At 32.0% G+C, this 24,960-nt stretch overlaps 1 protein-coding gene across 5 annotated transcripts in view; it reads left to right on the top strand.

The window, feature by feature from the left end:
• Positions 1-23,748, top strand: part of scalloped (TEA domain transcription factor 1 homolog scalloped) — a 249,560-nt gene extending 225,812 nt beyond the window's left edge. For 4 of the 5 annotated variants that reach the window (XM_076394556.1, XM_076394563.1, XM_076394571.1 and 1 more), the window contains 7 exons: positions 8,215-8,345; positions 17,231-17,374; positions 19,688-19,728; positions 19,787-19,970; positions 20,030-20,262; positions 20,319-20,553; positions 21,458-23,748. In XM_076394556.1, coding sequence (XP_076250671.1) covers positions 8,215-8,345; positions 17,231-17,374; positions 19,688-19,728; positions 19,787-19,970; positions 20,030-20,262; positions 20,319-20,553; positions 21,458-21,571 — 1,082 coding nt within the window. In that variant the 3' untranslated portion in view covers positions 21,572-23,748. The remainder of the gene's footprint in view (positions 1-8,214; positions 8,346-17,230; positions 17,375-19,687; positions 19,729-19,786; positions 19,971-20,029; positions 20,263-20,318; positions 20,554-21,457) is intronic. The other variant, XM_076394577.1, reaches the window with a different exon arrangement.
• The last annotated feature ends 1,212 nt before the right edge of the window (positions 23,749-24,960 follow it).

Genomic DNA, 24,960 nt, shown 5'->3' with positions numbered 1-24,960 from the left:
TAAACGCCAAAAGATATTGTTCAGCTGCATTTCTAGACGTATCTCAGGCCATTGATAAAATATGGCATACGGGATTGCAGGTTAAATTAAAAAAAACTCCTCCTTCATCCGGATTATGAGTTATAAAAACCTCACAGATCGTGATTTTACTGTAAAACAAGGCGATGAACATACCGACTCACAAGCAATATATTCGCAGTTTCGCAAGGTAATGTACTGGATGCAACCTCTGTGGCAACATACGCAAACGACAGGGTAGTATTAGCCTCTCGTGAAGATCCAGCCATAACATCAATTAACTTACAAACACACATAAATCAAATACAGATGTGGCTATAAAGATGGCATATAAAAGCCAACGAAACAAAATCCAGTCACGTAACTTTTGCGCTCCGTAGAAGAACTTGCCCAGCAGTCTATATCAATAATTGTCAACTACCGCAAGCAGAGGATGCTAAATATCTTGGTATATACCTAGATCGACGCCTAACCTGGGAGAAGCATATACTCGCTAAACGGAAACAACTTGGACTTAAATTCTACCAAATGTATTGGCTTATCGGGCGCAAATCCAAGTTATCATTATATAACAATATATTATTGTATAAATCTATACTTAAGCCTATTTGGTCATGTGGAATCCAACTATGGGGAACCGGTAGCAAGCCTAATATATCCATCAAACAACGATTCCAAAATAAAGTGTTGCGTGCCATGGTCGATACTCCTTACTAAGTTTCAAATGAAGTGATACAACGCGATATTCCTCTAGAACTAATAACGAGTGTAATTCAACATGTTTGTGTGAAGTACTTCGAAAGAGTGTCAGTGCATCCAAATGTACTCGCTAATCAGCTAAAGATGCGAAGTGATCCGATCTGATTATTGGACATATATAGACTTCATAATAGGCTTTAGAATAAGACTAATTAATTAAAATAGTGTTTTATACAGGCAATTACTTAATGAAGTGATTTTTACATGCCATGTATATATAATATAAACATAACATATACTTATTGCCTTCTGGGCAGATTGTGGAACTACTAAGAGTAATAAATAAAATTAATTGTTTCCTCTTCTAACACGTTTGACAAAGCAAAAGTTTTTTAATGCAATCAGATTATTCAAGTATGAGAATCCTATTGGGAATTGAAGGAAATAAAAGCGGGAGTGCCATAAAGAAAGAGTTATGGTGGGACTATGCCTGCCCCTGATTTGCAACATAGAATAATAGCTACATTTATTAACCATAATGTCATAATGGCTATAAGTAAAGAACACTATGAAGCAAGTATAAAGTCATTGTAAATAAAATTAACAATGGGACTAACTATCTGGACATAATTCAGTGATTTCATAACAAACTATTGAATAGTGCTATTAAAGCACCGTTGTACTTCAGAAAAAGTGTTCTCCATAAAGCTTTGGAAATGAATATCTTTAACCAGGCCATTAAAAACTTACCCAGAGTCATGAACGAAGACTTCTTCACCACATCAATGTTGGGGCAGTTGAATTTCTCATTGACATGGATAAAAGTAGAGCACAGTGCTAGTATACACGTTCATATTAAGTGTAAACAAATTGATGGTACGTTCCCGCTCAACATAAATGATACTTCAAAAGTACTTCTACCTTTAGTCGACTAACGACGAAAAACAATTATCAGGTATTCGAATTAACAGTAGCGATAAAGAGATCGTTTTTAATTTAATTAGTTATTACAATATCCATTTTACTTGTTGCATTATCACGAGGGAATATAACAATAAAGGCGATTAAAAAGGAACGGGCATTTGAACAAAGATTCTAGCAATTTATTTTGATAATTTTCAAATAATGCAAATGAATGTCATGTGCCACAAAACCGATGATTTTTAATAGAAAGAATAATCAATCAAAAGTAAATTCTTGTTTTGATGAGTATTATTATAGTCCTAAAATTTCCAATTACTCATTGACGAGCTGATTATATCACTTTGAACAATTGGTGTTTCCTATAATAAAAAAAACATGAACTCTAGAAGGAATATGTTACTATTTTTTATAGAAGAATTTTTACGAACGAGGGTTTGTCTGGACTGAACCTACAATTTAACGTGGACTCCGAGCCACGGTCCTCGGCATAAGCCTACCGACTGGCGAGTGATCAACTTAGATATCATCCCAGAGACAGCCTGGTTACTGGCGTGACTGGGATCATTTTCCTTGTTGTATTTTGCACTCTCGTCTAAGGATAATCACAAACAGACATTTACGACCATGCCCCAACAGGATTCGAACCCGGAACTATTGCAGCAATAGGAGGACCGTTAGTTTATTCTGTTTTATAGTTGCATATCTTTATGATTTTATTTTTTACGTGTAACTATGTTCCATTTTATATTTTATTGATTGTTATTTTACAATAAAATCAGTACATATTGAGTATTGAAACCGTTCATATACCAATATATATACCAGTAACAACGCTAAATACCTTTGGATGAATATTGATTCAGAACTTCGTAGAAGGGAGCATATAAAAAAAACTTGAATTAAGATACAAATAAATGTATTATCTAACTTATCCGTAGACAATAAGTTGCTGCTGTACAAGCAAATACTAAAACCTACACGAATCTATGAATTCAGATAAGGAGATGTTTTGCGAGAAGTACTATCATTATAATAAAAGTATTTCAGAATAAAGTCCTAGTATTGTGGTTCCACTCAGATAATATAGGAATAATTACTTACACCAAAACCTTCGGATTCCAACTTCCATAGACACTTAGATAACACTGAACGAGGCGCAGACTTGATAGTTTTACTTGATGGAAAGTTTGAAGTTTAACTTCAAATAAGTATACTACATCATGTATTATCGAACTTTAAGCTCCATACATGCAGTTGAATTAAGTAAGATTCGCAATCAGACATGAGAGAAGTGCAGCAACTCTTGGATAACACTGAACTAGTCGCAGACTTAAGAGGACAAGTGTAATTCTGTAGTAAAGTGTACCAAATGGTAAAAACACTGAAAAGTGCTATTGAATTTTATTTTATTAGGCTTATATAATTAAAGGCCAATGTGATTTTCTAGCCTAGTTCATACAAATATATTAAAAAACACTAAAAGTAATAATTTAAGGAATTTGAATATTTTGGTTTATTGCACTAGGCAGCAATAATATAGAATGAAACAACTGACATACTTGCACCAAAGCTGTCCTATTCTTGTTTCTCTTTCATTCTTCCGGTTATAAATTGAAGGCAAAATTGAAAAATGACATCTGGAGTAGTTCAAATAAATATACTACATTATCGATTATCGAACTTTAAGCTCCATACCATACAGGTGAATAGTAGTTGAAAGTAGTTTCACCAGTAGTAAATTGAGAATTCGCAACAAGACATGAGAGAAGACAACAAACAATCTCATGTTAACACCAAAGTGCTGCAAGTCTTGGATAACACTGAACTAGGATGCAGCACTCAATAGAACCACTCCACGTAATCTTGTGAGGTTGTTTAGGGAAGTGTATTAAATGGTAAAAATGCCGAAGTGGTTCTAACGTTTATTTTATTTTTAGTACCCAGTTTTAAGTCACTGTAGAGATAAATTGTAAGTTAGTCGGTAAAAGCTAGTAATAATATATTAATAAAAAACGTATGTGTATCAAATGAAAAGAGAATAACATACATTAGCAAGTTTAGCCTTAACCGTCATCAAAACAACGGAAAGTAAAATTCGAAAGGCGATCGAAACGCGCGCCAGCTGCTAAATCGTGAAACAATAAGGAAACAAGATATAGAGGATCGAGGTCTAATGGCAAAGTCTCGGCATTAATTACGTTTTGGTGCTCTCCGGGCGGTTCCCTCCAAACATATTCGCCGAGATTGTCCGACAATAATTTAAACTGCCCCTTACCAACGTTACGAGTGGCCATCGGGCTCGCAGTAAAACGCGCCCGCGTCCGAATAATAAAACGTTTTATATTCGGAACGATGACGATGGCGCCGATTTTATCCTTTCGCACGGTCAAATTTAAATCAGCTAGTGCTAAACGTTCTCTCTGCGGTTAATGACGACGACCAGTTGCGAATTTCTGCGAATGTTTGCATATTAGATATGGAATAGAATATAATAAAACTATTCATTTTAATTGCATTATTTAATTGTAGCATTCTATACCAGTCGGACACACAGCACGTATTAAGTATACAATTATTCTCATTTTTTTTAATTAATTACATCTTACATTAGATATGCTTAGTACAATCTTAATTTACAAATTAATGTATTACTGCTATTGTGTTGCACTTGCATTAATACACAAACAAGGGGAGTACGGGATTAATACATCAGTATATATTTCCCAAATTAAAATAAAACTAATCTACTTAAGTTAATGTTAACAATACACTTATACACCAAACAAGTTCGTGTGATTTGGTTCGACTCAATCTTCTGATTTCCTGCGTGTTGTCCAGTAGATGTATTGCTTCCGCGTTGCTGTGATTTAGCAACCTTATTTCTTGTTTTGAAGCGAAGTCTTGGTTCACTTGTGACCGTGCAGCTCTTCGTTGATTACGTAGCGAAAAACAATGATAATTAATCTTTGTTTGAACTTTGTTTTGGATGCGTTGGATTACTAATTAATTTGATGCTTTAGTGCAACCCTCACCCTCACTCTCAAACGTAAACTTGGACCCTCACAGGTCCAAGTTTACGTTTGAGTGATAAACCAATCTCTTTGATTTTAAGTCAAGTTAAGAGTATCTTTCGACCAACCAGTACAGTTGCTTGACTATAATCTGCTCAGCTTTTTGTCTCATTTGTCGATGTTTCCTATTTAACCTACCATCGAGATGTATTTCGAGGTATTTAGCTGATTATGCTTGAGGAATCGGGCATCCTCTAAGTGATATAATTAGATTTTTGTCATTTCTGTTGTATTTTCCAGTTTCTAATCCATTTGTAGATATTGTTAACTGCTACTTGTACTTTTTCTACAGCGGTAGACAGAAATATATCTTTTTCCAAATTCTCAAAATATGAGTGCATCCATCGATCGAAATTTTAATATTTGATTGCTTTTGGTTGAACACCACCTAGAACTTTTTAGAGTCGGCGTTTAGATGCTTTCTTGACAATTTTAGCAAGAAATTAACCAAAATAATAATAATTAAAATAAAATAAATAAATAAAAAGTTAATAACCAAAATAAAATAAATATTCTCTTCTATATATTAATCGGCTTAGTAAAAATTTTGCCTCCCTTTTTGAGGAAAACGGGGGAAATCTGGAAGTTTAGTCCTAAGTTTTTTAACTAATATGCGCTACAAATAAATAAATTCCAATAAAACGAAATAGGCCTAAATCAAAGAGCCAAGCCGTCAGATTGGTGACAAAATACATAAACAAATATTCTAGGCTCTGACCGACGCGCTGCCAGCTCCTACTCTTATACAATAGATTATTCGTTGTTTTTGTTGTACGTAAATCAACCACGGACGCGTACTTTTCTAAAGTCAAAATCTGACAGCGCTGTACGGCGTGTAATATAATTTTGTATCGGAAATCTGAATTGAAATTTTACATTTGATTCGAGATTAAAAGGTAAAATGAGTGTGTTAAAACATTATCAAATGAAGTTATTTAATTTTAAGCAATTTTATTTAAAATTTTGTGTTAATTGTTGGAACTCTATAAAATTATATTTTACATTTTTTATAGAGAGGACAAATTAACATATCCGCTTTATCCAAAAATATATACAACAGTTTAAGAAAAACGCGACATATACAAAAATGTCACCCCAACATAGATTGACAAAAATCCAGAATAAGAAGAATTTGTCCTCTTTTTTAACAAGATATTTAAAATTTCGAAATTAGATTTGATAGATAAGAACTGACAGAAACATAGTGTATCATTGTACTAATGGTAATTCTAAAGGTTATTAATAATTTTTTGTACATTTTAGTGCTATTAACTTTTGATTCATTGAAGCACCAACCGAATATTGCAGGCAATAAATACGTTAATTTGTGCATCGAAAGTTCAAATAAATGTTGCAAGGAATATTAACAAATATAAAATAGCTTCATAGAATTTTAATTCCTCATTTGTTGTTGACTTCTTAATTCCCACCTGGGACATAAGACAAAATAGGAAGCAGTAGATAAACGATAAGTGCAAGGATGAGATCGAAGACGGAATAAATAAGCAAGGAATAATGCAATTTTATTTAAACATTTATATAAAGAAATTATTGTTTTAATCAACTTGGTACATTTATTGTTCTGCAATATATATTTTCGGTGAGAAATATGGATAAAAGGTATACTATATGAATATATAAATAAAGTAATGATAATATGTAACAGTTAAAATGAAACCAACTACCTAATTTTCATAGATGTAACACATAGGATAAATGGGGAAAATTATGAATATTAATAGTAAATTTGAATTGAAAACATTTTAAAGTGTTGATAAATATTAAAGTGTTTAACGATTAATGTTATAAGATATGTGACTAATAGACATTTAATTGTTTGAACTTTGTATCAATTATTTTGGTTATTTGCTTTATTAGGTCTGTAAAGGTCTATATAGTAAGAATGTATAATTGAATGATTGTACATACTTTAATATACAATCCTAATTGTAAAAAATAAATTATCTAATTATTGGTTATTGTTATAAAGTTAAATATCAATTTCAAAATTGTTTTATTCATATATTATCTGTTTTTATATGCAAACATGTATTACTTAATTTATTATTTCATATTTATCATCAAACGAAATTAAAGCCTATAGACCTATATCACTTCTGCCAGTAATATCTAAGGTTTTTGAAAAACTCCTACTGAAAAGAATAAAATCGATCATAGCTATATTCTTAGATGTAGCATAAGCCTTCGATAATGTTTGGATTGAAGGCCTTGATCATAAATTACAGAAAATGTTACCAAAACAATACACCGAACTACTAAAATCGTACATTGCAGCCAGAATGTTTAGAGTTAAACAAGAAGAAGCTTACTCTACAATAAATAAAGCTAAAGCAGGTACTACAAGAAAGTCTATTGGGGCCAATGCTTTATCTACTCTACACTTGCGATATACCACAAATGGAGAGACAATATAAAAATTGGACACAAGCTTGGAAAATAAAAATTAACGAAAGTAAATATGTGCATGAGCAGCTCACCTACAATCAGACCGTACAAGCACCAATAACATTAAATAGTACAATCATTTCATATAGCAACAACGCTAAGTATCTTGGAATGAATATTGATGCAAAACTTCGCAGGAAGGAAGATATAAAAAAGAAAAGAAAAGAACTGGAATAGAAATATAGAAAAATGTATTGGCTATTTGGAAGAAAATCACAATTATCATTACATTATAAATTGCTATTATATAAACAAATACTGAAACCTATATGGACATACGGAGTTCAATTATGGACATGTGCTGCAAAGAGTACCATAAACAAAATACAAATTTTTCAGAACCTACATCGAGACCTTTAGATACACGTAGTCAGTCAAAAAATCAAGAGAATTGCAAGGTGACATGAGGAAAGACTCCATTCTTATGAGAATATTGAAGTATTGCAACTTTTGGATACCACTAGAGCAGGACACAGACTCAAAAAAAGCAAACCATCTGATCTTGTGTAGTGTTGTGTAGTGATGTGCATATAATAAAAAATACAGCAGTGACACGTATAAACATTATTTCACCAGAGACTGACATAGGGCCGATGGGTCCCCCTATGTATATTCCTAGATTTAAGTTATCATTAAAAAAATTGTAGGTTAGTCGAAAACGACTAGTAACAATGTAATAATTAAACAATTAAAATAATCATATTTATGTTTATAGCATAAAAGTAAAGAAAGACCATGTATACTTATACTTATAAGCTTTGAAGTTCTGTGATACTTTGTTATAATGTTCAGCGGTGTAGTAATTTTAATTTTTCTAATTAAATTAAAACTTAATGGAAATTAGATTTAATTAAATGCCATTTGAAAAAGGTTACATTTCTGATCCTATATTGAAAAAACTCTGAAAACAAGTTTTATTGCCTTTACTCTATTGTCTTAACTTAATAAATTGTGGTCGAATTTCCACAACAGGCGGATAATTTTTATTAAACAGGTGCGAACGCCGTATAATACTGAAAATTATTTATTTTTCCAGGTCGGAATGAACTCATAGCCCGATATATCAAATTGAGAACGGGCAAAACGAGGACGCGAAAGCAAGTCAGCTCGCACATCCAAGTGCTCGCCAGGCGGAAACTCAGAGAGATCCAGGCCAAACTGAAAGTCGTAAGTACAGTTCATACAAACTCACCCCTTCTCCCGGTCCCGCTGCGATCGTGCCGCGGTTCCTTTTCGAATTTTAACCGGAAAACTTCGCCAGAACGAAAGTTTCTAGTTTCCCTTGCGTGCGCTTAAATTTCAACTTTCGAAATATTTTCTGTCTCGATATGTCATCGACTTGATGAATGTTATTGAAATTTACCTTTTTATGGGTTAAAGAAAAACTAAAAATGTATTATGATAACCGAAAATAAGAGAGTTTAATGCTTCTATATCGATAATATTTATCATTGTCTTAAAACAAATCTTAAATCAAATCACATAATTAAGTAAAAATACTTAAATATATATATTTTTAATTTATTTATTATTAAAAGTAGTCTAAACCAACCAGTAATTTACTATTAACAATTATTATTGCAATTTACATATAGTCTATCCAGCGACAATCTATAGTTCCGTTCTCACATCTTACAACCCTTCAATCACGCACTATCACACAAGTGAATCGCAGGGTTTAATCCTTTTCAGTTTGCGAATGGAGTGTCCATACACTAGCTGAAGTGCATCTGGATTTTCATGGCGTGGTAGACTGACTTTGTGTTTCCTAACAAAACTTTTAACTTCTTCCTTGACTACAGGAATTTCCATATTAAGATGCAAATCTTGGTCAGAATATTCCTTTTCTTGTTTAATTCTGAAGAGTCTGTTGGAGATGTACGATGTTAATATCTCTACATATTGCTTTGGTAAATCGGAGATTTAGAAGACCAATTATTAAAGTATCGCCTATTAAAAATGATCAAAATGAATGGGTACAACGCAACGATGAAAAAACTGAAGTATTCGCAAAATATTTAGCTAACGTATTTCAACCGAATGATATGCAATCTACAATAGATATAAATCCTGTTTATCAGCTCGATGTAGCTGTAAATCTGATTTCTCCAATGGAAGTTGCCACCGAAATTGGCAAGAACCTCAATACTAAAAAGGCCTCTGAAATTGATGATATTTCACCTGGGTTATTAAAAATGCTGCCACGGAAAGCAGTAATCATGTTGACATATATATTCAGTGCAGTGTGAGACTGAAGCATGTCCCGGAATGTCTTAAGGTTGTTTGTTGCTAATTATAAAAATCTGACAAACCGGCAGAACAAGTTGGATCTTACAGGCCTATTTCGCTGCTACCTGCGATATAAAAATTATTTGAGAAGATGCTTAACCATTTATAGAAATACCAGATTTCCAGTTTGGATTTCGGAATCGCCATTCGACAATTGATCAAGTGCACAGAGTAACAGCGTTGTTGAAAAGGCATTCGAAGAAAATAAGTACTGCCCTGTAATATTTCTAGATGTCTCACAAGCTTTTGACCGGGTATGGCATGGCATTTAGTATTAATCTACAAAATAAGCATATTGCTGCCGCGGAATTACTATTTACTGCTGGAGTCATATCTTTTCGAAATTGAATTGAAAAAATGGAAGGCTGAAGTTCCACAGAATAGTAGCTAGGGACCATTTCTATATCTGCTCTATACTGCTGATATCCCAACAACAAAAGAAAAAATACTTGGAACATTTGCTGACGACACAATTATAATGGCAAAAGATGTATCTCTATCTAAGGCTATAGAACAAATACAAGTAGCTGTCAACAAGTTCTACAAATAGACTAGAGATTGGAAAATACAGCTTAACAGCTCCAAATCTGTCCATGTTAATTTTGCGTTGCGGCGAATTGACAAAAACTTAATTATATCACTTGACAGATGCTCGATTCCTAAGTAGAATCAGCTAAATAAATACCTCGGAATATATCTCGATGGTAGATTAAACCGGAAACATCATGTTAGACAAAAAACAGAGCACATTATACTCAAAGACTCAGCAATTGTACTGGTTAGTCGGAAGATACTCTCACCTTGATCTAAAGTTAAAGAGATTGGTTTATTAGTCAATCATAAAGCCTATTTGGACCTATGGGGTTGCACTAAAACATCAAACCAAGTAGTAATCCAACGCATCCAAAACAAATTTCTACGATTAATTACCAGTGCTTATCGCTACGTAACCAATGAAGAGCTACACCATGATCTCGGAATCAAATGGATATACGAAATGATCCAAGTTTTCGTTCTAAAACATAAAACAAGGTTGCTAAATCACAGCAACGTTGAAGCAATACATCTACTGGACAACACGCAAGAAATCAGAATATTATAGCGAACCAAACGAAACGAACTAGTTTACTCTATAAGTGTATATTTAACTTTAGCTTAAGTAAATCAGTTATATTCTAATTTGGGGAATACATATTGATGTATTAATCCCGTCGACGCCTCTCTCGTATATTAATGCAAGAACAACAGAACGGTAGTTAATTTGTGAATTAAGATTGTACTAAGCATATCGAATGTAAGATGTAATTAATAAAAAAATATATTGTTTTGGCAGCATTTTGTTTAATTTATATATCAAGCAGTGGTGCCAAACTTTATCGAAGCCTTCTTCTACGCCTAGGAAAACTGGAAAGCATACTTGTTTTTCTTCCAAAGAACATTCAGTGATATCCGTTATTCAGTGGGCCTGCTCGATTGTTAAATGTTTTTGTGGGAATCCAAACTGATAGTCCGGTATTAGATTGCTTTGTTTTCTTATTGGATTCAAGTTTATTGTTATCTCATTGGTTAGTTCTCTTGGGGTTACTAGTGTGATAATTTGTTTAAGATATCACTACTAATTATGATATGGTTCGTCTGTTCTCGATTGGTAGTATAGACTTCAGCTTGATGTTCAGCAAAGAGTTTATTGTCTCGGACCCATCGTCCATTGTTGCTTCGTATAGTTGGTATATATTATATGCCTATTAGTCTTCTTGATTGCTCTCCAAAGTGAATGTCGACCTCTTCATGTGCTCATAGTTTTTGAGTATGGGTGTTTATTGAATCTTCCTTAGCTTTTGGATTTCTCGTTTAAGCCTTTAAGATTTATTATTAAGTGTTGTCTTATTTGTAGGAACCCTAGTTTGTTGCCACCTTCCTCTGGCTTTTCTTTTTTCTTTAACTGGTTCTCGAATATCTGCTGATTCAATAATTTATAATAACCTTTAGCTATCATATGTGTGTGATCACTTTGGTATTTTGGTATGCTGCTCTTTGAATAACCTTCAACTTCTTCCTCTAGTCTATTATTTTAAAACTTTTTCAGCCAATGGTTTTATGAGTAAGGGTGGTACACAGTGGCATTTTTATTATATTTTCACTTAGGATTAACACAATAGCTGAATGATTAGAGGCTAAAGTTCTCTTCCATTCGTATAAAATTCGTTGATACTTTTCTTATTATAAAGAAAAACCTAACAAATCAGAAATTCACGTGTACTACTAAGGCAATAGGTAGGCTTACCTTGCGTGCAGATGCATTGTGTGAAGGATGATTTTTTCTTCACCAAATAAGGCCTCTTTTCGCGAATTTTGAAATCTAGCTAATAAAGGAGTTTGCAGTAATTTTCTCCTGTAGTTGCATTAGTCACTTTCGAGGGACGTTTACATTCAGCTGTCCAATTTTTTATCGGTTAACATGAAAAAAACGTTCTTAAGACTATTCCCTTAAAAAATCCTTAGTTATATTTAATTTATTAATAAAAGTCGTATCTTTTAAAAATTTTGAAAATATACCGACAAGAAACATTTCCGATACTGCCGTCAAAGCAGCATTTCGCACATGACCAAAAGCCTGTCAAATGTCTTTTGACTTAAATTCATACAGCGAAAAATATCCAAGCTTTTAGATCAATCGCATGTTCTTCAAATGAGTGAAATTGGTTTCTTGTAAAACTACCAACAATTCTGCATATTCTTCTCTTGTTTGGCTGTCTAGAACGCTCTTTTTATTCGATATCAAAATCGTCACTTTTAAAACGTCGAAACCAGTATTCACATGTTTTTTTGTTCACCTTTTTTCACCTCCTTTTTCTTGAAATTGAAGTAAAATAAGTAAGACTTCTCGTAAATGCGATTTACGCGGTAAACATTCAGACATTTTTAACGCGCTGAAAACATTTTTTGTTCACACTTCGACGAAATTACACATACTGAAATGTGAAGCCTGCCAATGATGAAGTTAGTTACAAATGTACCCGATGCGATTTAATGCACCGTAACCGCACGTCTTGTAAATCCTTTAAAATTAATTCATTGCCTATAAATATATTAATACATATGAATCATTACAGAAGCAGTAATAACTTCATCAAGAAAATATGCTATTAGTATATTGTTATCGAGGGTACGAAACTCCATTTCACATTTTAGACAAAGTTCCTTTGGTCACAAATATGTTTATGTTAGATGTTTAAACACTGATTAATAAAACGACACTTTTATTAAGAAATATTATGCATCAGGTGGTACAATGCGGGACTTCCGCTAGAAACAAGTTGTATCTAATGGAGAAATTTAGACCGGCCTAAACGACTATGAAATTGGCCGATAATTATATTTTCTCTTGGATACGTGTGAATAATTGCCAACGTGGCGTTGATCGGCGCAAGCAACAAACCGAAAAAAAATCACCGACGGATTCTTTTCGACTGTTAAATGTCATTGAACAAACAAGCCCGAGAATAGGAAACAACCAGAGCGTGTAATGATTTGTTATTGAATTTGCAGATTAGAACTAATAACGGCCACTTGATCTGGTTTTCTTCCCGCTGCGTGATTAGCTGTCCTGTAGGCGCGTAGATAGGCTAATTACGTTGACGCGGATAAAAATCGGCTTTTTGCTGAATCATTTCACCGAGTGAATTGTATAATATCTGTTTGGGCAGTAGTTGCTACTGGTTACTAAACTAGAATGCTTTCTAAATAAAAAAACGAATACATTGATTACGGATTTTTAGCGCTATTAACATTACAGAAATAACATAACGGTTCCTCTTCGTTAAGCTCCATTAGCTCCTTCGGTGAGCATTAGAAATACTCATGCAAAATTAATAAGATTAGATTTACTCTGAATATAGTTGCACTAATGGAGATTAAATAGAATTTAATTTAATAACTTCATAACTATAGTTTTTTATATATAATCAATATATCAGGTTGTTCAATATGTTTTGTCATTCGATAAAAAAAACACGATTTTATGACTTAAAATAAATGTTACTATTCAATATAATTCTTCTAAACTGAGTATCCTGAATATTTTCGACGAAAATAATCGAAAATATAAAAAAATCAATCAAGAACCAAAAGTCAGAGGAAGCTAAGTATGGCAAATAGTGTGCTTGTTACAACAATTGGTGCTTTACTTTACTGATTAGTAAATTATCGTGGGAGAAGTGTGTTGTTTTAATTAAAATAATATTGTTCTTCTGCTAACCAGCGAATCAAACATTGTGATACATCAACTTTCAACAGCATTTTTTATAAAAAAAATCACAACTCTATTGTCAAAGAGCGAAACTTACCAACAACGTTTTCAATTCATTTCATTCGCATTTCAGATTAATTCTCAACGTCTGAACTTTGAGGTGAATGAAATGAAGACGCGAATAAAATGATATTTTCGATAACTGAAACGAACTATAGTTCATAGTTCAACCTTCTAATTAACAATTTTTTAATACAATAATACATTTAATATTATCTGTAAATTTACCCATTTAATGTTACTAATTAGTTACAAATCAGTAAAATATAACGGGTCTTCTGCAAGCTTCATTAACTTTTCAACAAATCATCAACATGGCAATTTAAGACGAATGCTATTAGATTCGTTTAAATATAGTTACAGTAAGCGGGAATATTTATTAGGTATTCTTTCATATTTTGAATGATCTTCATCATTTAAGCTTCAGAAATTGAGTAGAGCGTTTTGTAACTCGGAATTAGATAGAGTAATATACTAACTGCACTGATTGCAACACGCTGATTACAAGTAGATTAGTATTATTACGGAGTCGTTATAGTGAGCTACGATGTCTGTTCAAAAAGATTTTAGAGGAAAATTATTAGGAAAGTTAGGTATTACAATTCGAATTTTATCTTTTTATGATTTAGGTGATTGAAATTGCACAGGTGCCTAGAATAAATCCAACATTGTTTTTTTTTGACTTTTTTCTTTTCCAAATGAAAACTTTTTCTGTACTTTTCAGATGAAACTTGTGCAATAGCGAAGCATAAAACTCTCCAGTTATTATTTTATTTTTTACAAATAATCGGTGTATTACTATTTTCTCTTTTTAGTTATGCAGCAATGTTAACTTGGATAATTGACTGATCAGTTAGGCATCATAAAATACTTTCAAGCCATTTTGCACCTGAAGCGACATAACAGGTCAATTAAAAAGTCCCCGGATAAAAAGGAATTTCGCGTGTTAATAAAATATTGCTTTTTGAAGGGAAAAAATAAAGTTGAAGCAAAAACTTGGCTTGATGCCGAGTTTCCGGACACTGCCCCAGGAAAATCAACCATCAAGGATTGGTATGCTAAGTTTAGACGTGATGAAATGAGCACCGAAGATAGACAATTTAAAAAACCCACAAAATGCTTTTGAATGACCGTAAATTGAAATTGAATGACCTAGCAGACACTCTAAAGATATCACCATAATATATATGTACATAATATCATTCACGAATATTTGGATATGAGAAAGCTCTGTGCAATGATTGTGTTGATGATTCGGAGCAGTGTTTGAAGATGATCAAGCGTAATAAACCCGAGTTTTTGCGTCGATATGTGACAATGGATGGAACATGGCTCCATCATTTCACTTCGAAGTCCAATCGACAGCCATCCGAGTGGAGTGCACACGATGAACCCGCTCCAAATGATGATCAAACGCAACAGTCGGCTGCCAAGGTTATGGCGTCTGTATTTTGAGATGTGCATGGAATAATTTTTGCCAAAAAAATATGTTTTACTATGGTAGGCCAAGGACTTTTCAATTGACTTGTTAAATACATCAACAAACGTTTCGAATAATTGGAATAGTTCGTGGCTAGCGGTCGTTGAGCATCTTCAATCCTCCTTTTGTGACCTTACAGCTTCAGCTGCGATACTTTTGTCCGAATTCCAGTTAAGAAACCTAACTGTTCGAGTAACTGCGAAACGATTGCCAATGCAACGTTAACCTGTCTTCTTTTCTTTATCATTAATTTAATTTCGGCTAAATGAATGAAATCAAAAAAGAACTGCGTTATGAGCTCCCCTGAATCCTACCGACTGCGACAGTTATAATATGTGAAAGGGTTTAGAAAACAAAAACTATTAATTTACTTGGAAATATTATTTTATTTAACGGAAAGGAGAGGCGATGCAAAATGACACTGAAGGTAAAAACAGACCAACTCGTCTCACTCACTCACCATTCAGGTAGTTAAAATACAGATGGCCGAATAGTTTGGGCCGTATTACATAACATATATTCATGAAGATATGAAACATGTAAGGTTTAAAATATGAATTAGGAAAACCTAAAAAATTGAAAACTGCTTTAATAGAAAGAAGTTGTCACTGTTTTGCTAGGATATTTCTTGCATCCACTGTAGAGACAATATTGCAATTCCAATCCTATTATAATATAAATGAAACCGTTTTTTTATCCACTGTTGCCTATTATTATTAATTGCGCTATATAATCCATATATTAAGTACCATACGAGTTGAAGCTGCTTAAACAATAAAAATTAAAGGGTTCTTGTATCGCATATCATAACTGGTGATGAAAAATAGATAAAATGCGTAATATATCATAATTTGTAATGTGTGATTTTGATACAATAATAAATATAATTTAACTAGAGCGGCTCAAACAGAAAGGAAGAAAATAAAGGTCGAACAGTGTGATAGCACTGGCCCATTTTTTGCATAATGCAGCACATTTTTAATTTTTTCAATTAGTTCAAAGTCAGACACTACCACATTCGTTGTATTCACCAAGCATTGTGTCTCCTAACTATCATCTATTACAATCGATATTACATTGGCTGCCGTCACTTCTGCTTTGAATAGTGCTAAAGTGAATTAATTCTTGATAATTATTTGTAGAAACCACCATAAAAATGACAGTGAAAAAATGATAGAAACAGAATATACAAAATTAATACACACAGTCGAAAACCAGAATGACTCCAATGTCACTAAAACTATAAGTTCATTATTTTTCGAGTTTATTGCCAGCACTAAAAGCTATTGAATTAAATAAAAACCATTACGCTTTTATCACACAAACTGTACAGCTTTATTATTCGACTTAATAGCGCCATCTATACGTCACCGAGGAACCATAAAATAAATCGGAAACGAAATTAAATTAGTTGCAATAAAAATTGTTTATTTAAAATTTTCCAGTTGTTCCATTCGGCGTGATTGCATAGAGTGGTTTTACTGGGAAGTCGTAACAAGCATTAAACAACATTTTTTGACGAATTACAAAAGGAACACGAATCGCTTTTGTTTATGAAAAAATCGCTAGATCTCCCGCTTTCGTCGATGATTTATTGCTAATGGACAGTTTCTATGAATTATCGGTGTTATTAAAAGTTTTGTTTAAAACGCCTCCGTTAAACTTAACTTGACACACTTAGCGGATATTGGAAAGCAAACATCAGATTTTTATGGTTTATGTTAATATGAATGGTTTTCTTTCGGTGGGGAGATTTTGATCAATCATCTTTTTTTCTTCTATACCAAAAATTCCATAAAATATTTTAAAGGTTATTTGATCTCAATGTTAGTGTTAAAGAATCAGGTCAGCTAAGAATGCATTTGTTAAATAACATAGCTCCCCTCCATTCAGACAGTCGATCGAAATAATGGAAAGAAATCACAATAAATAGCAAGTGAACTGTAAATAAAATTGGTTCGTTTGGTTTGTCAGGACCATGCGGCCAAGGAGAAGGCGTTGCAAACCATGTCGAATATGTCGAGTGCGCAGATCGTGTCTGCGACTGCAATGCACAGCAAGTCAGCCACCGGGCTGCCACTGGGCCTAAACCCACCCGTTTCCTATACAGGAGCGGCGGTAAGTCAAAACCCGGAACAGCCCAGAAAGCAACTGGAAATAGAAGAGATGAAGTTACTTGTGATTCAATTGTACTAATGTCAGATTACCAACAAACATTACAATGCTCTATCACTCAGTCTTACCTTAATAGTATTGTCACTGTACATCACGAGATTTCATTGCAGTTTTATATGATATTCTTATGATGCCATTTTGCATCTAATTTACAATAGACACATCACCATGTTGTTTTTATAACTATTAAATTTCTCTTTTTGATGTGCTAAACTTTGCTATCCATATTATATGATTGATGCTTTCATATTCTTAAATCATGAAAAAATTAATCAAGTACGAAAAAATTAGTTAAACCGTTTGAAATTTAAATTTTCCCAGTTCTATTTATTTCGACAATAATCCATTTGAACTAACGTGATGAATTCATATTTAGGCTTATTAAGAGAAAGATAATTTCCAAATATGAAGTAGACAGTGTTCTTTTACATAACTAATAATTTTTCTTTTTAACTTAATATATTTATCCCAACGTTTTTACAATTATTTTATTCATTCCGAAAAATAGTTTTTTTCAAGGTCTTCAAAATAGGTATTTGTTTCACCCAAGTCTCTTACCACCCAGCATCAACAAGCCATTTGTTCAGGCTCGTTGGGAGCTAAATCTGGAGAATATGCCGAATGCGCTAGCAGTTTGTAGTCCAATTGATGGATTATTACGATAGTGACTACCCCATCCTTTGTCTTGATAGAACAACACTTTTCTTCACTAGTTTGTTTTGTTTTGCCCCTTTTAAGATTATCTATATGAATGAAATAGAATACACTGTTGAAACATACATAAACAACATTTTTGACTTGTTTGATGGATTGCAGCTGAACATCATCAAGTCCTACTTTGAAAACGTCACACAGTTGAAGTTACTTTCATTCTCCGATTATCCAATATCAGTTCATGGATTTATCAACAATTTATGGCGTGACGACCTTTTTAGGGCGACCTGAACATTTGGCGCCGTTTGTGTTGGTGCAACCACAACGGAATTCAGTAAACCACTTCTTAACCACTTAAATTGATGGTCCAGAGTCCATAGTATTTGTCAAACCTCTTCTTTAATTCAATTATGTTTTTTGCACAAAAAATAATTCTTAATCGCCACATGAAAATCCTGCTCTTAATGGCTGTGAAACGCAATTTAAATGGCATACCTTGCTCAAAATTTCACAGTAGTTTATTAAAAGATGACAGCCTCAACTTCCATGCTGCTTTTAAAGCTACTACGCGGGAAATTCAAAATGCCAAATGTTGATTATGTTTAGTCTGGCCCTATACTATTAGAACTAACTTTTCTCTTATTATTCCATTTCTTTTTTAAACTCTTAATATTTATCACTACTTGATTTCTATTGTTAAAAAGGGACAGTGACTGTTGTTAAGTGACTTCTGTGAAAAAGTTATTAAATGGTCATTATAATTTACAAACTATACCATACAAAATTTTGTACATTGTATTACATTTACAAAATTCACATAACAAGTTATACCGGTAATATATAGTTATATAGTTACCCGGTAAATTGCTAAAATATTGCCAGGGTAAATGAAGCCCTATTTCTTTAGATTAGACAACTGCCACTACGACTGTTCTTGACACAAAACTTATCTAAATACCAGGATTAAATGTTATAAGTTAAATTATTTCAACATTCAAGTGACTGAAATCTATTTATTATGAAAATATTATGGTATGTTACAAGTTAAGGTGTTTAACGTATTTGGCTCATTTCAAACATCATTCAAGTGGCTGTAATCTAATTATTGTGAAAACTTACACTGTCAAATTGGTGTTCTGTATTTTAAAACACATTCCAGAAGTTCGTCTCTTCATATTTTCAGAGTGTTGTGCTTCTAGGTTGATTCTTTTAGATTTATCGCTGAACTATAGAGCATCTCCTCCGTTCGCGAGCGCATTTCGGGCGGCAAATATATTTGGGACATAATCCGCACTTCCCAGCAACGTTAGCCTCTTGATATACAGACTTCCAAGTATATTTGGTGTCCTATAATGGAGTTGTTACCGACATTTGCTTACATTATATCGCATTTTGATTCGCTCAGCTGACTAACATATTATTTCTTTTGTTGGAAAATAAAATATCGCTTACTTGCTGTGTGTTGCATCGATCGATTAAAACATTATTAGACGACATGCTTAGTTTTGTTGTTGTTGTGGCGAGACAAACCAGTTGACACAAATCAAAATTACTATAGACAACTCCGAACGCACTTATTCATTTTGAATTCGTATTTTTCAGCAATTTTGGCAGCCAGGCATACAACCAGGAACGTCTCAAGAGTAAGTAAATCTTACAATTTTTCGTTTCCGATTGTAATATCAATCGTTTCCGTTTTAGCGTTAAACCATTCGCTCAGGCAGCTTATCCAGGAGCGAAACCAGCTACTGCTGTATCAGCAGGTGAAGTGGGACCGTTGCAGGCAGCGCCACCCCCAGTTTGGGAAGGCAGAGCCATAGCTACACATAAACTCAGACTGGTTGAATTTTCAGCTTTTATGGAATCCCAGAGTAGAGAGGAAGCAGTAAGTACTACCTGGACATCAACCCGAGGAACATCTTTAAGATATAAATAATGTTTCAGTATCAAAAGCACCTTTTTGTACACATAGGAGGACCAGCTCTTTCTTACACAGATCCCTTACTCGAACCAGTAGATGTTCGACAAATATATGACAAATTTCCAGAGAAGAAAGGCGGTTTGAAAGAGCTATACGACAAAGGACCCCAAAACGCCTTCTTCTTGGTCAAGTTCTGGGCGGATCTTAATTCCAATATTCAGGACGAAGCTGGTGCTTTCTATGGGGTGACCAGTTCGTGAGTATAACATAAATAGATCGGTGAAGCTTGTACTAATTTTATTTCCTTTACAGATACGAAAGTAGTGAAAATATGACCATTACGTGTTCGACCAAAGTGTGCTCGTTTGGCAAACAAGTGGTGGAAAAAGTAGAGACGGAGTATGCGCGGTATGAAAACGGACGGTTCGTCTACAGAATACACCGAAGTCCCATGTGTGAATACATGATAAACTTCATCCATAAACTTAAACACCTACCAGAAAAGTACATGATGAATAGCGTTCTCGAAAACTTCACTATACTTCAGGTATTTCTACTTTCAGTGCTTGTGTATTTAGAAATAAATAAATAAGTTATCAGAATCAATATTCACAGAAAGTAAATTCCAATAATAAAACCTTAATATTAAATTAATTCTGATCTGGTTACCTAAAATCGGTTTCATAAGAGTTATATTAATATGTCAATGTTTTTCATTCTTGATTAGAAAATCTTAGCATTTCATTCTTAAAAGATTTATAGCCCAAATATCGACCAAAAAGCTGCTTGTACAAGTTATTGCGATTGAGGTTTATATCCAAACTGGCAAAAAAAATCTCCAAGTAAAGACCAATTAAATGTAAACATTTTCTTTAAACACGTCTCGTTTGCGAGAGAAAAAAGAAATTTTTCACTAAAATTACACATTTCTCATGCATTTGAAACATCCCGAAAATCAATAAATTGTTGCAATACCCACCCTTTTTACTCCCTCTGACTTGAAATGACTGAATGAAATGCGGTGAATTATTCCAACGAGCATTCAAATTGTTTAGAAATATTATATCAAATAATAAAATATATTTAAAAGTATCTTAAGACTGTCTAATATTCAACCAAAGAGAGAATATTTTTATAATTATGAATATAAATGTATATTATTAATCCAAAATCATTACAAATAATATTGATCATAAAATATATCAGAGTTATGATAAAATGATTATCTTAAGTTCTGATTATTATCTTATCATAAATTAAAATTTTAGATAAACCTGTGAAACATATAAACTGTATAAATAATGTTTGCTTATAAGTAAATTATTTCTTAATTTTAAAATCATTTTCAATCAATATACATTGATCATATTAAAATGATATTGACATTCATTGGTCTAATTCAGTATTAGATAATATATTATCGATATATTGTTGATATATTAATATTGCAGGTGGTGAGCAATAGAGATACGCAAGAAACGCTACTATGTACTGCCTATGTGTTCGAAGTATCAACATCAGAACATGGAGCCCAACACCACATCTACAGACTGGTGAAAGACTAGCCCGACCGTGGGATAATACAGTTATCCCTTCACTTCAGTGCCTACACATCCACAATACTAGTATTAATCAGTTACTTTTAACAGTAGCTAAAATAAAGAGTTGTGTATGAAAAACGGAAATTTTTGCCATTTTTTGCCGAGCACTAACCGATATAGAGGTTATTGTGTTCTTGGTTCTGTCTTGTAAAATTTTTCAAACTTTTAAAGTTCTGTTGCCCTAGGTTAACGCTGGTTGAAATACAGTTTATTATTTTATTAGTTGAGCGAGAGAAAAAGCTATACACGCCTAGTAAAGTAAAAGTACTTTTTAAGTTTGTTCTGAACATGACTTCATTACTGTACATATCACATTTTAAATGATCAGTACCTGTACCCATAACAAAGTGATTAAATCACATATTCCTTAGATTGTCAGGCACCAAATCCATATTTAACTTGACATATCCCTTTTGCTGTAAACCAGTTTCTTACCCATAGTTGGCATGTTCAGGATGGTTGCAAATTGCAATTATTTTTTAAAAACAATGTGCAATAAACAGTACTACATAGAGGTAGTATATTTTTTCTCGCCCACATTAATTTAAAATATTTATATTTTTTGTTTTTTTTTATTATAATAGTTTTTATTTTTTCCTACCATGAAAAAGAGTTCTAATTGTTTTAAATGCATATGCACAATCATTTTCATCTCCATGTCTGATTTGCAAACTTTAACTTGTTTGAACAAAATTATTTTTCTGGTACTTAATGATAAAGAAAGCAGAAATTTCAGTTACTTTTACAGTAGTTTAATTTTATTATATTTATTTTTTTCCTTATTGTCCTAGGAAGTACTGATTACTGAAGAAAAAATGACATAAGTTATTTCCCTTTTTTCTATGTCTGCTTAATAATAATTGCAATATATTTTTTTTACAATAAGGGACTAGTAATTTGATTTACATAGACTAAATTTATTTGTTATTGTTTTGTATACACCCACTAGGAAATCAAATTGCCAGTCTTTAATTGTCTTTAAACTAAGGCAAAGAATTTATTTAGGTTTAAAACTGTAGATTAAGGGTTTGCTCTTTGTGATGATAATTTTTAACATTTTATATGTATAAAAAAACAAAAACGCGATTATAGAGTTTATAATGAGATTGGAAGAAAATATAATAAAAATACCCAGTATTTTTATTTCTTTTCAATAGTAATTTAATATTTGCTTCCTGATTGGCGAATTCTCAGCTCCAGTCTGTATTTGAGATTAATATTTTTTTATTGAAATAGGATGAAAATTGATTATACAATTGATGACATTTGGTTGGAGCGTAAATCCATAAATACAACCCACATAAGAAATTTTAAACTAATACATTAATACATTCTTAAAAGATGACTGTATATAAAAAGCATACCAAATGTCATCAACAATAGCAAAAATATTGTGCAATCATAAAAGTATCTGTACTAGAACCAATCGTTTATTTTTTTTGAAATAATACAGGTGGCAATGATTTTTGATCTCTTATTACTGAAAGAAAGAAATTATTTAAATTCGGTAGCTTCTTTATTTTTTAACATTTTAGGGTATTTGTAATGTAGAAATTCAACTATCCTTGTTCTCTGACACAGGTCATATCTTCTGTGAAGGTATTTTTAGACAAAGAAACAAAGAGATATATAATTTGTTAAAAAATTGTATCAAAATTAAATGGGACTCTTCATGAACAATAATTAATATTAAAGAAGAAAATCTATTTTATTGACAAAAAAGAAACAATTGTGTCAGTGTAAAAATTATATAGAATTGTACATATAACTACGTTTTCTATTAAATCAAAGAAGATGGCCGCTAATTTTTCGACCCTGCTTTTCTTCGACGCTTCGGTTAAACCCATCGATACTCTCAAATTTTACATTGTAAAAATGTGATTAATTATTTTATTATCCGTACATTCGATGGATTTGCACCGAATTCGGTCGGGAGAAAACAAAACGCAAAATAAAATAAAAACATATTTCTATATCTTCTAAAGAAAAGTGTGCTATAATAATATGAATTTATGATTCATATCTATGAAATGCCATATCAAAGGTATAAAATTTAATGCATCTTTTGCTCTGTATGTTGTACAGTATTTTAAAATCATGTTTATAATTTGTATTGAAATTATAAAAAATTATCATAAAAATAGTAATTTTGTTTTATTTGTATTCGACATTTCAAAGAGATTTATTAGAGCCTCTAATATAACTCACAATACACGCGGATAAAGAAGAATACATCTCTATTTGGAAAACAATATAATTTTCTCTTTTATGAACGTCAGTAGAGGTATTGTGTTAATCAAAAGGTATTTTATTTTCATCGATTCCTGATTGTACATATCTGAATAAGTTGAAAACGATTATCGATGTTTATGATGATATATATGGTAATTATCTGTATTTCAAAATCATATATTACTACATACCACATATAACTGTTATAAAGTTTAAATTACATATAATATATCTTATATGAAAATATTGACTAAGTTGTGATTCAATTTTAACATGAGTTGTATTTTTTATACAACTTTGCATAATATGATAATTATTTCAAAAAGTAATCAAATTAACTGTTTTAATATTGCTACCTTATTTCTTAAATAGACATAGCAACCGTGATAGATTTATGAAGATACTTATAAATCAAAATTTCTAAAAAAACTTACCAGTTTTGCAGTAAAAAATTATTTTATAACACTATATTCACACAACACAATATGTTCTATTATATCATAGGCCATAATTTAAATTAATTTATTAATCATCTAATTTTGCAAGAAACACTGAAACATTATTTGGTGAATATTTATATCATATTTAAGATAAAATTTTAGGTGATTTTACTAATTTAATATCAATTAGTTATACAAAATGTAAATATGATTGAAAGCAGAGATATTTAAATGCTTAAGATTATCAGATGACAGCTTTATATATTTTTAATGTCATAAAATCATAGGTGACTGTGATATAGTATTATCAGAATCAATAATTATACATGTTTGTAATTAAAAATGTTAAAACTATTAAAGTTTATTGCAATGAAACAATAATAATAAGGAAATCAAAAATTTTTGATAATAATAAAAAAAAATATCAACTTTTGCCACGCAATATTTAAAAGTCTAATTTTTCGATTTCAAACACTAGTCAAATTAAACACTTTTATTTACGATTTTATTTTTATTAATACTACAATATTATTATTATCTGGAATCTAATTACAAATGAACTTATTATTTTATTTGATTAATAGAAAAATATTAAATCCAATTGTATATAAACTTTCAAAATATGTACAGTAAGGCCTTTCTTTAATACTCTATAGTACAGTTTGAGACACAAAATGTTTG

The sequence above is a fragment of the Rhynchophorus ferrugineus genome, unplaced genomic scaffold (assembly GCF_030347505.1).
Source record: "Rhynchophorus ferrugineus isolate W39M unplaced genomic scaffold, kcgeb_rfMv2 rfM1, whole genome shotgun sequence".
NCBI lineage: Eukaryota > Metazoa > Arthropoda > Insecta > Coleoptera > Curculionidae > Rhynchophorus > Rhynchophorus ferrugineus.
This window is presented reverse-complemented; position numbering and strand designations above follow the sequence as displayed.